Here is a 16691-nt window from a genome sequence, read left to right on the forward strand (position 1 = left end):
AGCAAATGTTAAACCTTGCATAGGAAAGAATTATGGAGGCATGTTAAACCTAAAACAATGCTTTTATGAGACAATTTCACCAACGATTAACAGCAACAAGCCCAGGAAAGTGATTTTCCTCCCCAACTGTTAAAGTTCTTCAACCTATGTAGGATTGAGGAAAGGTGCTCCCAGGAGTGGCAGTGGCAGTTCTAAATGCAGTGGAGTTACAGCTGTTTACGCTGGGGAGTATAATTTTGCCCTAATCAGAATAAGTGACACATGCTAGGGAAATACAGAATCCTAAGATTATGCTGTATTTGCAAAAGAAGGATTTTTTCATCTTGAGGAGAGATTAGCAGGATTGCAGGGATGTGCAATAAAAAAGTAATATTACTATTACTCATTTTTCTTTCCACTTCCTTTTGATACATGTTTGTTTTCTTTTTTTCCCCCTTTAGTGTAAGCAGGAAAGCAGCCATAAACAGGGAAAGCCATTGCTTGCCAAGATGCCCGTGCAAAACATATGAAGGCACTAATGTGCATGAAGCACTTGATTCTCTAATTGCTCTGCATACTTCTCTGCAGGGTTGGAGCAGTTCTTTGGAGCAGATACTCACACTGTAGGCAAATGGACATGGAATGAATCTCCAGCAGAGATGCAGGGTGTCAGCTTAAAACATTTGCCAGTTTTGCTGAACTAATGTGAAAAAGGAAATAATCAATTTTTTTTATTGACTCAAATGAGGGCAGTTGTGACTGTATGTTGACACTTCGGAGGTACCTGAGCTTATTCAGATATTTGAAGCACTTGTATGAAATGCAGTGTGAGATTATTTACTCTGCTTCTTGGCAGTTTGAGTCCCAATTCCATGCCTCTGGTTTTGTTGTACATTTAGCATAGTGTAGACCTCATCATTCTTTACAGGCCACTGTGACTGAAGACAAGCAATACCCTTTTTTCACCTGATCCTATGGTTAAGGAAACTTTCCACCCAAAAAGGGCAAACGAGATAAAAACTACAACAGATACTTAAATACTTCTTTTTGACATTTTGGTGTGTTGGGTTCCTCACAAACAATAATCTTTGTGAAGAAAGCATGTGCCCCCAAGTGGGGAAAGTGCTGATCTCTGTGTAAATTAAAAGCAAAACGCACTGTTCAGTTAATTGCTTCTTACTGTGCAACATGGAGCTGAAATAGCTCACAAAATAGAAAAAAAGACTTCAGCATAAGTGAATCTTCAGTGGTATGTCATGGAAAATGAAAATAGTTTCTAAACAGATTAAAACGAATGAAGAACCAGATACCAGTGAAGGTAATATGATCAAAAAGAATTTTAATTTCCACAAGAGGGCATTCAAATATCTGGGAATATATATCAAGAGATGTAATTTCCTAATAAATTCCTGATGTTCTCTGTGTTTAGAAAGTTTAGTGTATGCATCATCCTCAGGTATACATGGACTAGTAATTTTTTTTTATTAATAATAGGAGAAACTCTTAAAAGCTTAAGCTGACTTTCCCCCCCCCTCACAGTATAGTAAATAATAACATGGCAATAAGTAAACCCATTTCCTCAGGATTTCTGTGCCAGCTTTCATTTTGTCAGTAAGGCTGAGGAGATGGCATTATTCTAAGTGGTTTCCTCTAGACTTTGCTTAATAATCTCTTTTTCTCTAATGTTGGTGTTAGTTGCTTCCTTGCACAGATGAGCAGGATGGGCTGCAATTAAACCAAAGTGGAGGGAGAGTAACAAGATTAATTTCTAATTTAGAGTATATAATGTCTTCACAACTTCACAACAAAAATCTGTCCATTTTAGTGATGAAATTTCTTTTAATACCTGTTCCTTTCTTTTGGTTGTTTAATTGAATTTAGTAAGTTAGATAGCCTCATCTCATGAATAAGCAGTCTGCTACTAAGTCTTGAATATCAAGTCCTAATGTCAGTCTCTGTGCCAGGAATTTCACAGAATAACTTTAAGGAAGAAAAAGTTGCATTTCTTTTTGCTCCATATGTGAGACTACTGTCTGCACATTTGCACATGCTTAGGTTTTCAAGTGCTCAAAAATGTAGCGTATTCACCTCTGAATGCTTAAAACAGGTTATTTTTGTCCTGAGCTTAATGGACCAGAAGTTCTGATAGAACTTGATGTTACAGTGAAAAACATCCATGCCAGTTTAAGTTGCTCATGGAAATGAACTCTTTCATAAGGGTTTTCCTTGTGATTCCAATAGTGACAACATTCATTAGGAGCTTAGAGTCCGCAGTCGGCTCTTGTTTGTGCTTGCGTTGCTGTATCCAAGACTGCCATCTCCTGGTCACGCTCTCTGCAGCAAGAGCTCACTGCAATTTGGGAAGAAAATGCAGTAGATCATGGAAACTCTTTGGAACTCTGCAGTGGTGTGCTCCTACAGGCCAGGATCCGACTGCTTAGCTCATAATTCATGTTTGTTTCCACTAGGAGAAACTACTGAGGCAGTGTTTCTTTGCCTCAGCCCTCTTTATTTACTGGGGCAGTTTCTTTGTTCTGCATTCCAAGCTTCTTTCCAGATTTTCCACTCTGCTCTGCACTGGTGCAGCCTCGCCTTGAATATTGTGTGCACTTCTGGGCACCACAATATAAGAAAGATATTAAGCTGTTAGAGAGTGTCCAAAGGAGGGCAACGAAGGGCCTTGAGGGGGAGCCATATGAGGAGCAGCTGTGTGTTCAGCCTGCAGAAGAGGAGACTGAGGGGAGACCTCATTGCAGTTACAACTTCCTTTTGAGTGGAAGAGGAGGGGCAGGCACTGATCTCTTCTCTGTGGTGACCCATGGGAATGGCCTGAAGTTGTGTCAGTGGAGATTTAGGTTGGGTATTAGAAAAGGGTTCTTCACCCAGAGGGTAGTTGGGCACTGGAACAGGTTCCCCAGGGAAGTGGTCACAGCACCAAGCCTGACAGAGTTCAAGAAGCGTTTGGTTGATACTCTCAGGCACATGGTGCAATTCTTGAATATGGTCCGGTGCAGGGCTAAGGTTGGACTTGATGATTCTTGTGGGTCCCGTCCAATGCAACATATTCTGTGATTCTGTGATTTTTCTATATCCAGAATCTCTTACATTTTCTTTGGCTTACTCTGCCAGCTTTTCCTTTCTTTTTTTTTTAATACCAGCGCAAAACCTTCTCCATTGTTTTTTGCTCCTTTCCCTGTCTGCTTATCACTAATTGCATGTCATCTCCTCCAACTCTACTCAGTGACTACCTGAATTTCATTGTCAAAATGCACCTCAGGCTACAAGAACTACCTCTTTTTCTCACTTTGATATTTGGTGGTTTTAATATTGCACCTATTAGATACATGAGTAACTGCTTTGTTAAGCATTGTGCATAAAAGTTGTGTTATACCCAGCAGCTTCTCATAGATGGGTGAATGACAAGATGAAGTCCTTGAATATTAGTCTAACCTCCAACATATCAATACATGAGTTGTTATCTCATGGGAAACTAGAGTGAGCAGTTCTAAGCATGTGCTTCCATCCTTTTATTCCTTTGGTAGCAGATTTAGACTTACAGTTTCATGCCCTCCTCTTTCTAGTCATTGTTTCCCTCCTGGCCACTCTGCCAGAACTGTTCTCAGTTGTTTCAGTCCAACTCGTTATGTTCCTATGGTCTAAGGTGCTATGTCCTGATGTATTAAAGCACAAAACAACAAACTTTTTAGGGAAAGGGTGCCTTTTTTTTTTTTTCTTTTTAATTTCATGACTGCAGGTTGGAGAAAGAAAACTAAAAGAATCTTGAACTGTCCCAATTGCAGAAAGCATACCCTCCAAAAAAGGGAGCACTAGCAGAATCACCACTCCTGCCTCGGGCCTCTAGAGCCCTGGCCAGAAACGCCACCCAGCACTAGGTGAAGAGAGAGGGTGGGGAAAGTGACAGAACAGATGTACATACTGGCTTTCCAGATCCCTGCACCATTGCAGCATATGTAGTCATTTACATCATTAAATGACTCTCATTAAATGCTACTATTCTGACCTGGTAACACCCTGCACTTTCAGAAGCACAGAGGCAAGCAGTGAGTAGGGACAACCAGAAAAAACAACTACTTGTAGCTATTTGTTTGTGTTTTCCGTTTCTTAGTTATTTGTTAAGTTTTTCTCTTGTTTGTGGTTTTGGTTTGTTGTTTGTTTTTTTTTAAACAATCACTGACTTTAAAACAAGACTGACTTTGTGGGACTACAGCAAATGATTCATCATAATCTTCTTGCTTCTTAATCCAGTATACAGCAGGCTTGGTGGGTGGAATGCCTGGCACTTGATGTCCAGGTCTGGATCAAGTGCTCCAACTTGATGCAGTACAGTCTGAACTTCAAGAATTTCTGTGTCTCGCCCTTATTGCCATTGTCTGCCCTTCCTTCACTTCTCCAACTCGCATATCTCCTGTTCTGAGAGGAATGACTACACTATTGGTGACTGATCCCACTCCATAACCTGGTATTTCATGCCATCTCTACTCCACACAAGAAAGGGAAGAGGAGGAAGAAGAAACAGCAGAGACTTTACTGAAGAAGAGCCAAGGAGCCTGGGGATCTGAAAAAGGATGGAGTGATGGATAGAAATTAGGAATTTGAGAGAGGGGAATGGTATTTTTTTCCCACCTCTCTTTCAGTCCCCATTTTTTATGTCTATAACATATTTATTTGATGTACTTCTCCACCTAAGTTCCATTCAAATTGAAATTTAGGTGTGGAACCATATTCTATCATTACTTCATTTGATGTCCAGAGGGTCATAAAACAGAGGAACTTATTCCACAAATTTATGCAGGCTATGAAACATGTTAGAAAGAATCTGCAGTGATTTTGTTATCTGTATAAAATGAACACCTAGGTCATTCCCAGTGTTTTTGTTGGGCCACTTAAAGTAATAAGGACCTACTAAGCCAGGAATTTTGAGCCAAAATAATTAGGTAATTCATCAGTTGTTTGTATTATGTCAATTTCTTAGAGATGGGTGTTTGCATACAAGAAGGGTTTAGGTAGATTAGTAGTGCAGGTGCCATATCTCCTTTAGAACACTATTCTGTGCAGCTTAAGCTGTAGCTTTGGCATGTAACATTATTTGAATACTTGTATTTAGTTACAAAGTTACATTCTCTGTGATTAAATACCAGAAATTACATTAGAATGAATAGGAAAGAATTGATGCAATGCTAAGCAAATGTTTAGTTCCTTGTTATTTCTCTTCATTATGCAAAGCATTTTAGTCTGTGAGTCGTGCTATGGTATACACCCTTATTTGCATTTCTAGCTGTAGGTATTTCCTATAGTTGTAGGTGTTTCTGCATAGTAGAAAAGTGAGAGGGAACTACAATTGCTGAATATTGTCTGGTCTGAGATACTAGCTTTATATTTTCCAGAAGCCTCTTGACAGTTATATTCTAAAATGAATCCTCACAGTCTTTTCTGATCTGAGCTATATTTCATGCTGTCTGTCCCCAAAGAGTGCCATCTGTGGTCCTTATGCACAGTATCTGCTTTATCTTCAGTTGGTTCACCTCGATTTTCAGACTAACTCGTCCTTAACTGGTTCATAAGCTGTTTTCCACAACTGCTTACAGAGCCTAACCTTTAATAGTGCAAAAACTCTTCATTCCTTTATAATAATTTCTTGTGAGCCTACACACAGACATATGTGAACATGAAGAACTGCAAGAACACATGAACTCACTGTATAATAATCTATTCCAAGTATAATATGTGTTGCTTGTAATTCTGACAGTGCAACACTTCTCTACAGAATTATCTCTAAAGAACATTACCAGAAATAGTATTTTTGAAGTCTTCAACAATATTTAATTTCTTTTCTCTAAGGCACTTATCCAATGAATATAATTCCTGCTTCAGACCTAAGATCAACTGCCTTAAAATAGCTTGCACTGCTAGTCATCTCTTCAGCAAAGGCTGGAAAGCTAGAGGACTTTGTAACTGCTATTATGTTTCTTGCCTATGACGGGTATGTATCTGGCAGTTTAGCTGAATACAATTATTTTGTTTTGCCTGATCTGTATCTTAAAAGAAAAAATGAATAGGTAGAACTGGCAAGGCACTGTTCCTAATATTTACTGGACAGTTATTAGAAATAATGATATCCAGCTTGATTACTATTTTATACTCTGTCCTAATTCTCAGCATCTTTGAAATGGGCTTTCCCTTGGTTCTCAAAGAACTTTGTCCAGGACCACAGTGTTTATAAGAGCTCTTTTTTCCTTTTTCCAATTTATTCTCTACCTAGCCAACTAAGTTGTCTGGGTTCCATTTAAGTTACATTTAAGTCTTCAGCTTTAAATGTGAGGTATCAGGTTCACAGCTATTGGTAGGCAAAATAAGCTCATAGCTGTGAACCTGGCCATGATACTACCTAATATCTTTATTAATGATCTGGATGAGTGGATTGAGTGTACCTTCAGTTAGTTTATGGATGACACTAAGCTGTGTGGGAGTGTTGGTCTGCTGAAGGGAGGAAAGTTCTGCAGAGGGATCTGGATAGGCTGGATTGATGAGCTGTGGTATGAAGGCCAGTGGTACAAAGTTCAGTAAGACCAAGTGCCGAGTCCTGTACTTGGGTCACAATGACCCCAGGCAGTGCTACAGGCTGGGGAAAGAGTAGCTGGAAAGTGGCCCAGCGGAAAAGAGCGCGGGGGTGATGATCAACAGTGACAGTGAATCAACAGTGACAGTGACTGAACATGAGCCAGCAGTGTGTCCAAGTGGCCAAGAAGGCCAGTGGCATCTTGGCCTGTAGCAGCTATAGTGTGACCATCAGGACTAGGAAAATGATCGTTCCCCTGTACTCAGCACTGCCGAGGATGTATCTTGAATGAGGTGTTCAGTTCTGGGCCCCTCACTACAAGAAAGACATGGAGGTGCTGGAGTGTGTCCAGAGGAGGGCAATGGAGCTGGTGAATGAAGGATCTGGAGCACAAGTCCTGTGAGAAGTGGCTGAGGGAGCTGGGGTTGTTTAGCCTGGACAAAAGGAGGCTCAGGGGAGACCTTATCCCTCTACAGCTACATGAAAGGAGGTTGTATCCAGGTGTGGGTCAGCTTCTTCCCCCAGGCAACTAGTGACTGGATGAGAGGAAATGGCATCAAGCTGTACCAGATGTGGTTTAGATTGGACATGAGGAAAAAATTTCTTCACAGAAAGCATTGTAAAGCATTGGAAGTGACTGCCCAGGGAGGTGGTGGAGTCAGCATCCCTGGAGGTGTTCAAGAAATGACTGGACGTGACACTTGGTCTAGTTGCCAAGGTGGTGATTACTCAAAGATTGGACTCAATGATCTTAGACGTTTTTTCCAACCTAAATGATTCTTTGATTCTGTGATATAATGAGGCTAGTGGAATCAGCTCAACATGATCACATACAGTAAATACTGTCCTGTATACCCTTGAGGATTCAGAGACTTGTTGATGACTGCCCCCATACTTGTCATGCATTTATGCAGTCTGCTTTCAGAAATATGAAAATCTGCATGTATCTTTCTAAGCAAGCTGAAAAAGAAAACTCCAAACAATAATATTACTCTTTACCTAACACACAGCATTATCCCATAAATGGCAGATATGGGAAAAAAACATACTTACCTTAAAACAAGAATATGGAGTAAACTGCCTGTTGTGCAGCTTGGCAGAGACACCAAAGTGAAATACTGACGAGTTACTGTCATGGTTGATACAGCATCAAAAGGAAGTGTGTTCACAGAGGAAGGCCCAAACTTTAGGATCTGGTTACTGGAATTCCCTTTTTTTCATAGAAACTGAAATTATGTGCAGTTTTCTGTCTTATAACCTTAACTGGGCAGACAGTGTTGTTCCACATCTCACTACATGTGTATTTCTACTATGTTGGAATTATTGATATTAAAGTACTGAGATCTAGGAAAAAAAATAAACTGAATAAAATTACCAACATACAATGTACCAATATAAAAATACCAAGGTACTATCTGTCAAAGATTTGATTTCATCTATATTTCATACAAAATACTCAAGTGACAGGAAAAGAAATTAAGATAAATTTAAATGTTTATAATTCTAAACTTTTTGCAGAACCCAAATAAACACATATTATCATTATCTTCTGGTTTTTTTTCAGCCAGCAGACTTTATAGGAAAGCAAGCACTGAAGCAGATTAAAGAAAAAGGGCTCAAACGACGACTGGTATATCTCACCCTGGAAACAGATAATATTGATCCAGAGGGAAATGAAAGTGTGTGGCACAATGGCAAGGCAAGGAATATAGATCCTATATGTTAAAAAAAATCAATATTAATTCTCCACAAACAGAATCTAACTTTGTGTTTGAAGTGTAAATGCATTATTTCTATTTTACTGGCACAGATCAATTTGAAGCTATGATAAAGACTTTCTAATCTTCATGCAGGAAGCAAAGGCTAACCAAGTATCTACAGAGAAAATGTGAAATGTTACCAAGTCACAGAAACTAGGGTTGGAACAGACTAAAGGATTCTCATCCATTTTCTTCTTTAGCGATTTCACCATTCTCCTAACAACACTTTTGCTGTTCACTTAAAAGAAATGAAACAACAGCAAAGTTCAGGCCTCCACATTTCAGCATATATTATGTGTTGAAACACTCACTGGCAGTTAAATTGTTGTAGATAATAAACATATGCCTGTGTATACTGTATGTTCCAGTGAAAACTTAACTAAATGCAGTAGGAATAGACTATTTTGTCAAGGAGCAAAAACTTCCCAGTTTCAGGTGATATTACTCTCAGTCGAGAATATTCTAAACTGCATGACACACTTGAAACTTGCTTAATGTCTGAAGTGTATAAACCAAAATGTGAGATGTTGTTACAACCCGGTTTAGAAGCTCTGCTCTTTACCAGGTGTTAAACTTTTATTTCAGGCGTCAAGAGATTTTGCCTACACAAACTCTTGCAAAGTCTTTTGATTCTGTGGTACCTTGAGGTCATGTCTGGAGAAAAATTACACATTTTTCTCTAAGAGATTTTAATTTGGTGAGAAAATAGGGGTTTTGGCAAAAAGGGTTTAACAGAAATAACATGAGACTTCAAAAAAGCATTACAACAGATTACTGAAACTAGCAAGCATTGCTGTAGTAAGGAAACCTTTGTTATACCCAGCAAATACAAACTTAAGTGAAATACCATAACTTAAGTGAAATACAGACAAGTTGTCCACAGGAGTAAAGGAAGAGAGATTAAGAGAAGAAAGAATAAAGAGAGAGAGGAGAGAGACATATTTACCACTTTGGAGGTCACATGTTGACAGGTCAGGAGGGCAGAGGCCAAGGGGGAGATAGAGACCCTGTGCATGTGTATTTATAGACTCTGGCTATTGTGGCCACTCCCCCCAGGCAGGACCTTTGGCTCACTGCCACTCGCTGTCTCCCCAGCCAAAGTGAGGGGTGCCACAGCCAGTTAGAGGCTCCAGGGTGTGTGGTGTGGGCAGGCCCCAGGCGGCAGCCCAGCCACATGGCTTTTCCTGCCATGTGCTCTGCATGGACGTGGCCGTGTTGGCTCCAGGCCTGAGCCTAGGCCTTCACATCTCCCACCGCAAACAGACAACATGGTTTATTCGACCTATCAGTCAATCAGGCAAATCCAGTCTCTGACAGATGTGTAGTTGTTTGGCTTGTTGGTTGGGTTTTTTTTTTTTTTTTTTAGGAAAATCTCACTGCATCTTGAAAATTAAGATAATTGTTTGTGATTTCTTTCAGGTTATTGGCAATACCACATCTGGATGTTTCAGTTATGGTGCTCAGCAGAGTCTAGCTTTTGCATATGTTCCCACAGAACTCAGCAAAGTTGGACAGAAATTGGAAGTTGAACTTTTAGGTAAAAATTATCCAGCAACCATTATACAAGAGCCACTGGTGCTAACTGAACCAACAAGAATACGCCTTCAGAGAAAGGATGAAAGTCCCAAAATATAAACTCAGATGAGTATACAGCAAATTATGCAGTAGGAAATAGTGCTATTAATATGGATGAAATTAAGAGAATTGAACTACTGAGATTTGCTAATTATTAAGCACAAGATCCTCATTGCCATACATCAGTGAGAAAGTCAATGGTCTTACCCTCCTACTTCCTTGTGGGGGCTGTTCACAGTAGAGATCTGAGCAGAGCTGATGAACCAGTAGCATTTGTGAGCAGAAGCACTTGCTTCCCAGTAGCACTTGTGAGCAGAAAGTGGAAGGAATGAGTAGATCATTGATTCAGCTTGCTCCCACACTGGCTGGCAGATCTGCATTAATGCATACAACAAAGGTGCTCTTGATACTGCCCAATAGCAATTTCCTCCTCCTCCTTGACATTCAACAGTTCCTCCTTTGCCTGCCCTCAGGGTAAAGTAGCTTACTCTGGCTTCTTTACTACACGAATAGCAAACTCATCATTAAAATCGTATCTCTAGTTCTCAGGATGCTTCATAAGGAATTGAAATACATTCCATTAACCATTAAAAATAATAAAGGCAAACTGAACTGTTGACATTTTTTCTCATTGTGTCAACCTGGCAGAAATTCTCATGGAAGATCAAAATCTAGTTCTTCTCAATGAAGTAGTTATAGGAAGCCCATTCTTCATTTTTCCACATGAATCATCTGGCAGATTACATGTAATATTCTACAACACACATGATGTTATTGTTCAATTTCTGAATAAAACTTAAAGAACTGTATCAATGGATTTACTGTATGAAATCTGAAGTGCTAGACAGACACTGAAGATTGTCAGTTCTTCCTTTTACTGTTAATTATAGATTGAACAGCAGTAAGAGCCTTATATTATTACACAGAAATATTAAAAATGAAAAAATATAATTAAACTGACAGCAAAGGAGCTTTATTGAGTGTTAAATATTCAATAACCCGAGTAAGCAGGATTGGTGTATGGTGAGAACACACTAACTTAATAAAACATTCTTTTGAGTTCAATAATGTGCTCAACAATTCTTTTCAATAACAGTGTTAAAATTTCTAACTTACAGAAAGAAAGTAATGCTCTCCTTTAGGCTATAGATAAATATTTTCAAAGTACGTACAAATAACATCCAAAATGTACCTTCTTCAAAGGAGTTGGTGCCTGTGAACCTTCAGCAAAGAAGCAAATGTATAAATAGCATATACCAGGAGAAACATGATTTTTGTAATGAACACTTACTCTTGATAATTTAGCTGACATTACATTGTGCTATTCTGAATATCTTTAAAAAAGCAAGTCAAAATAAAATCTTTGCCAGGTTTGCATATAGTACTATCTTCAGCTACCATTCAGAAATTATTCTGTGTTATACTTTCATAAGTGACTGAGTTCTATCTTGCTGAACCAATTAGAGATGTTACTTTTTCTAAAGGCAACATTATTTGTGATGAGGCACTTAGCCACTGTCACTCTGTGAGCATTTAAGGAATTTAAAATACAACAGAATGCTCTATGGTTTTATTTAGAGTATGGAGGAGAAGAGCAATTCTTAGGAACATAGTTTTGAATTTCAGTATTTCCCAAGATTATGCAAATTCACTAGGCACCACAATCTGGAGTGTACAGTAAGAGTCCCTCTGAGACAGACTTTCACATATACTTTCCTAATGAGCTTTGCTAAGCCAAAATTTTTCCAGTGATGCCCACATATCCTAGTCTGAAAAGTTAGAATCAGGTTTGTAACTTCTTTTCTGACTTGGAAGAAGTGCTATTCATGAACACATCAACTGGATCACTCTGACTGTGCAGAAAGGACAGGCTTTCTGCAGCCTGAGCAAAATAGCAGATAGAATTCCTATAGTCAGGTGAACTCAGAAACTGTACCCTCCATGAGCATTTCTAGCTGTAACCTCCCAACCCCTAATTTCTCCATGTAGCTGATGCAGACCTGTCTCATTGTACACTGTAGTATTATACAGGTCCAGACACTGATTTCTTTGTGTGTTTCTCACTGACAGCTGTTGTCACCCAAGTCTCACCAAGATCAAGCCTTGGCCAATTAGTGGAAGCCATATGAGGAGTGGCTGAGATCACTTGGTCTGTTTGGCCTGGAGAAGAGAAGACTGAGGGGAGACTTCATTGCAGGATACAACTTCCTTGTGAGGGGAAGAGGAGAGGCAGACACCACAGTTCTCTGTGGGGACCAGTGACAGGACCTGAGGGAACAGCATGAAGCTGTGTCAGGGGCGGCTAAGGTTAGATATAGGAAAAGGTTCTTCATCCAGAGGGTAGTTGGGCACTGGAACAACCTCCCCAAGGAAATGGTCACAGGCCTAAACTTGTTAAGAGTTCAAGAAGCTTTTGAACAATGCTCTCAGGCACATGATGTGAGTCTTGGGGTTGTCCTCTGCAGGGCCAGGAGTTGGACGCAATCCTTGTGGGTCCCTTCCAACTCAGCATATTCTATTATTCTAATTTTCATTTAATTTCAGGATTTAGATAAGCAGACAACGTGTCATGATGTTTCTGGGACAAGGCAATGTAAAGTTTCTTTGCTGCTGCCAAGTTAGAAGACTAAAACAATTTTGTGTTCATCACTGACTGCGTGTAAGAGAAATGGAGTATCTGAGAGCTTGTGGCATTCTGTTACTTCTTAGGAATGGCTGTGCTTTCTGTTTAACAATGCATTCAGGAGCAGAGATGCCAGAAGTAGTTTTAAGCAATGATGGCTGAGTATTAGAAGCACTATAGCTGTGATAGCGGTATGTCTAAAAGGGCTTCCTAGTTGACCTAGCTTCTTTTTTACTCCTCTGACACCGAAGTCAGCTTACTGAGTATTCATCAGGATAGCTCAACATTGCAGCTTCTTGCATAGTGCAGATAAATGAAACAGTATTAAGACAAAGTTTTACAAATCAGGGCCACAGAGAGATTCATATATACAGCTCAATCTTTCAACGTTATTTAAAAACAAAAAAGATAAACCGGAAGAAATGAGATGGGGGAAGCGTTCAATAGCTTTTGTAGTTTCCTGTCACTTCTTTTCATTACAAGTTGAGATATGGTGTTGCTTAAACTTGTGGTGCCAAAGTACAGCAAGAGTAAGTGAATAGGAGCAAGAGTGTTTTAAGTAGTACATCTATGTTTTAAGAGGGCTTTTAACCAACTAAACAGCAATACCAAGGTAGAAAGATTGACAGGGACTTCTCTGGAGTCTTCCGCAACCCCATTAGCTAACAGAGGAGACAACTGCAATGCGGTGAAAAAATGACAGTTGGTCATCTACGAAATTTTCTGAAATACTCAGATCCAGGATATGTCAAAAGGCTGTTTTCTCAGACATATTTTTTGTCATTTTCCTTTATTATTCCATATCCAGAGAGTATTTGCATGTCAGAGTAGATGTTACTATTACCATTTGAATTTTTGCTCCAACTTTCCATGGAAAAACTGTCATGTTTGTGCTTTGTATGGAATGATAGATCCACATGGATACCGTAATCTTACGTGTCACTTTAATGGCTTCATTAATCACTGACCCAAAACAGCATCCAAATTATTCAACTCCAGATTCAGAAGACTGAAACACAAGAGACTGAACATAGACCATTTACAGGATTTATTCATTTGATTCAAGAGAATACCATCTGGTGTAAATAGTATTTTCTGATTGGTATTCCAATTCCCTCAACAAGTAATAAAATATAAAATAAAACACAAATACTTAGAAAATATGACAGGCAGCAACATCCAGACTGTGAATGTGCAGTATCTGCAGTATATGTTTCAGATAGTTCAATTTAATGTTTTAACTGTCAGCTCAGGCAACCGGATTATCTGGTTCTGGTAGAGTAGGATAATCAGCACATAACTCTTGACACAAGGGAATATGCGTTCAGCTGCTCTTGAATACCATGGTAACTTTGGAAACATGACAGGTGAATAGCTATTATTAATTTTATTGCAAAATTTGTATCCACCATTTCTGATTTCACAGCACTATGCAGATTTTCAAAGTAATTTTTTGGAATGAACTAAAATGGTTTCCATGAGAATGTGCTTTGAATGGAACTTTACCTGTAATAAGGACATGGAAGAAGTTAGAAAAATAAACAGTGAGACATCTGAGACTGGTCATGAGATCTGAGCGAGGAAAAAGATAAATCAGAACTTTGCTGCTTTTGAACATCATGAAACACATCTCAATAAAGAAAATTCAACTAATAGTTACATACCAGCTTGTCAACAATCCTGGAATTTACTTCAGGAAAAACTGACTTTAGGACAGTACTGTTGTTTCCTGTTCCAGTACTGGCTGTGGACTATAGCATATTCTCATTGTAGAAAAAAAATCTAGCATCACTCATAATTGCTGGTTTTTTCAAACCAGCAGGCAAATCAGTGGCATTTAAAAAACCCCAACCTGATAGCTTCATAGGCCTATCCACTAGACTTCATTCATAGAAGCATGAACTAACTTTCTACAGAGAAATCAAAAAGAAAGTAGTCAATAAAAAAAAAAAAAAAGTAGTCAGGAGTCTAGCATACTCAATATTTGGCTTTCTTACTAAGAAAACCAGTTTTTAATGTGGACTGTTCTTTGATCTGTTACCAAATGGCTGTATAAATTTGGCAATACACATATGTAACATTCTAGCTAAATGTGAAACATATGGTTATTTGATCTTCAGCTAGACACTGAAATTTATGGGTATTCCATGGATGAACAAAATTGATCAAAGTTGATAGCTATTTCTGTCCTTTCACAGTCTTAGATTTTACATCAAAATTATGATGAAGGTAGTGGTTGTTTGCATTATTGCTTTAGGCAATTACATGGTTTGCAGAAATAGACAGCCCTGTTGACATAGCTGCTATTTCTGCTTCTGAGTTGCTTCACTTCCTTCCTACACTGTAACTGTCACTAGCACCATCTTACAGCCAGACCTAGATCAAGGCTCCTCATCTGTATGGGCAAAATGAAAAGAAAAAAGCACTGTGATTTTTATGGTTTTGCAGAGGGGTCGAGGGGGAGGAGGGAGGGATGACACATATGGGTCTCTTGTTTGTGAGTGTGTGTGAAAGAGAGCAGCTGATACTGAGAGTTTTTCCAATAGGAATAATTTCCATCTTGCTCAGCTCAGCTGCATCTTCAGTAACGGTGGCAACTCACTTTTCCCACGCTGTAGCACACATTGGCAAGCAGCAAGGCCATGTCTGTGTTGTAGCTGTCTCACTTTGCTTACGCACAGATAAACTCTGTAGGCAGTATATACTAGATCTGGATGAACTGTCATGAAGGCAGAAATAAAAGCCCAGTTACTTGTATCTGAAGGCACTGTGTCCTCTTCTCATAATGTTGTACTGACTTCCTTGAAATCATAGATTACTTGAAATACAAGCTTGAACATAGGTACGTGGTTCCCCTGGGGGAAGGCTCCGTGGTTTAAAACAGGTGTTTAATGTAAGAGTGGAAGCAAGTCACAATTAGAACAGCATTAGCGAGTCGGATACTCTGCCAACACCAGCAACAGCTTTACAATTTCCTTTCTTAACTCACTCCAGAACTCACCGGCCCAAACCCACGCCGTTTTCCCGCAGCACGTGCTGCCCCGCCCCCCGGATCGCACAGGGAGCGCCCGGGCCCTGCCCCGCCCTGCCCCGCCCCCTCCCCGCCCTGCCCCCCCCTCCCCGCCCTGCCCCGCCCCCTCCCCGCCCTGCCCCGCCCTGCCCCGCCCCCTCCCCGCCCTGCCCCGCCCCCTCCCCGCCCTGCCCCGCCCCCTCCCCGCCCTGTTCGCTCGGCGGGCGGAGCCCCGGCGCCAGGGCGGGCCCTGCGGCCCAGTTCCTGCTGCCGGGGATGGCGAGGCAGGCGGTAACGGGGATGGTTCTTAGCCGGCTCCTCTGCCTGCCCCTCTGCCTCCTGCCCCTCTGCCTGCCGCGCCCGGCGGCGGCCCGGCGGCCCGCCCCGCACCTGGTGCTGGTGCTGGCCGACGACCTGGGCTGGGGCGACGTGGGCTGGCACGGCTCTGCCATCCGCACGCCGCGGCTGGACGCGCTGGGCGCGGACGGCGTGCGGCTGGAGCGCTACTACACCCAGCCGCTCTGCACCCCGTCCCGCAGCCAGCTGCTCTCCGGCCGCTACCAGGTAGGGCGAGCACTCGGGGCTGAGCTGTTTCTCCCGCGGGAGAAACACCGGGGCTTCCTCCGTTGCCCCTGGGGCTCCCTCCGCTGACCACACTTCCCGCGCTTTGCGCGCTGTCGGCAGGTGGATGGTGGGTGCTGCTCCCCTACTTGCTTCTGGCAATGCTCTGTGTAGTTTGTGCTTCATGTGTCCCGTGTGCCGGTACGCTGGGAAGAAGCTGTTTTCCACTACTCTGTGGAAACCAGCTGCTTTTATATGCAGTCTTGACTTACCTTTGGCTTGCGAGCTCAGGAGTAAAACAACATGGATTTAGTGCAAGTTGTTCTGCCCCAGAAAAGCCGAGGTGCTCTCTGTTGTTCTGCTTCAGAAAAGACGAGGTGCTCTCTCTGCTTAGGTTGGATTAATAGGCATGGCAGCCAGTAGTGGAAGATATCCCTTCCCTAGTCATCTGACTCATAAGGTACTTCTCCACTGGACAGGCACCCGGTCGAGGTGTAGACAGAAGTGGATCAACAGCACTTGTTCAGTTTTTCCAGCATCTTTTCCAATGCAGGTTTAAATGCATCCCAAGCTGTATACATTCTCCTTCATACAGTACCATAGATG

General features: G+C 41.1%; 2 protein-coding genes across 5 annotated transcripts in view; both read left to right on the forward strand.

Moving 5' to 3' along the window:
• Positions 1–10959, forward strand: part of DMGDH (dimethylglycine dehydrogenase) — a 41802-nt gene extending 30843 nt beyond the window's left edge. Inside the window, exons 15-16 of the mRNA XM_064642649.1 lie at positions 8121–8255; positions 9736–10959. Of these exons, the coding sequence (XP_064498719.1) occupies positions 8121–8255; positions 9736–9951 (351 nt within the window). The 3' untranslated portion in view covers positions 9952–10959. The remainder of the gene's footprint in view (positions 1–8120; positions 8256–9735) is intronic.
• Positions 10960–15763: 4804 nt separating this feature from the next.
• Positions 15764–16691, forward strand: part of ARSB (arylsulfatase B) — a 77596-nt gene continuing 76668 nt past the window's right edge. For 3 of the 4 annotated variants that reach the window (XR_010426912.1, XM_064642651.1, XM_064642652.1), the window contains exon 1: positions 15764–16088. Coding sequence is in view for 3 of the 4 variants with exons in the window: in XM_064642651.1 (XP_064498721.1) it covers positions 15801–16088 (288 nt within the window). In the remaining variant the exon portion in view is untranslated. The remainder of the gene's footprint in view (positions 16089–16691) is intronic. The other variant, XM_064642650.1, reaches the window with a different exon arrangement.

Source organism: Pseudopipra pipra, chromosome Z (genome assembly GCF_036250125.1).
Source record: "Pseudopipra pipra isolate bDixPip1 chromosome Z, bDixPip1.hap1, whole genome shotgun sequence".
Lineage (NCBI taxonomy): Eukaryota > Metazoa > Chordata > Aves > Passeriformes > Pipridae > Pseudopipra > Pseudopipra pipra.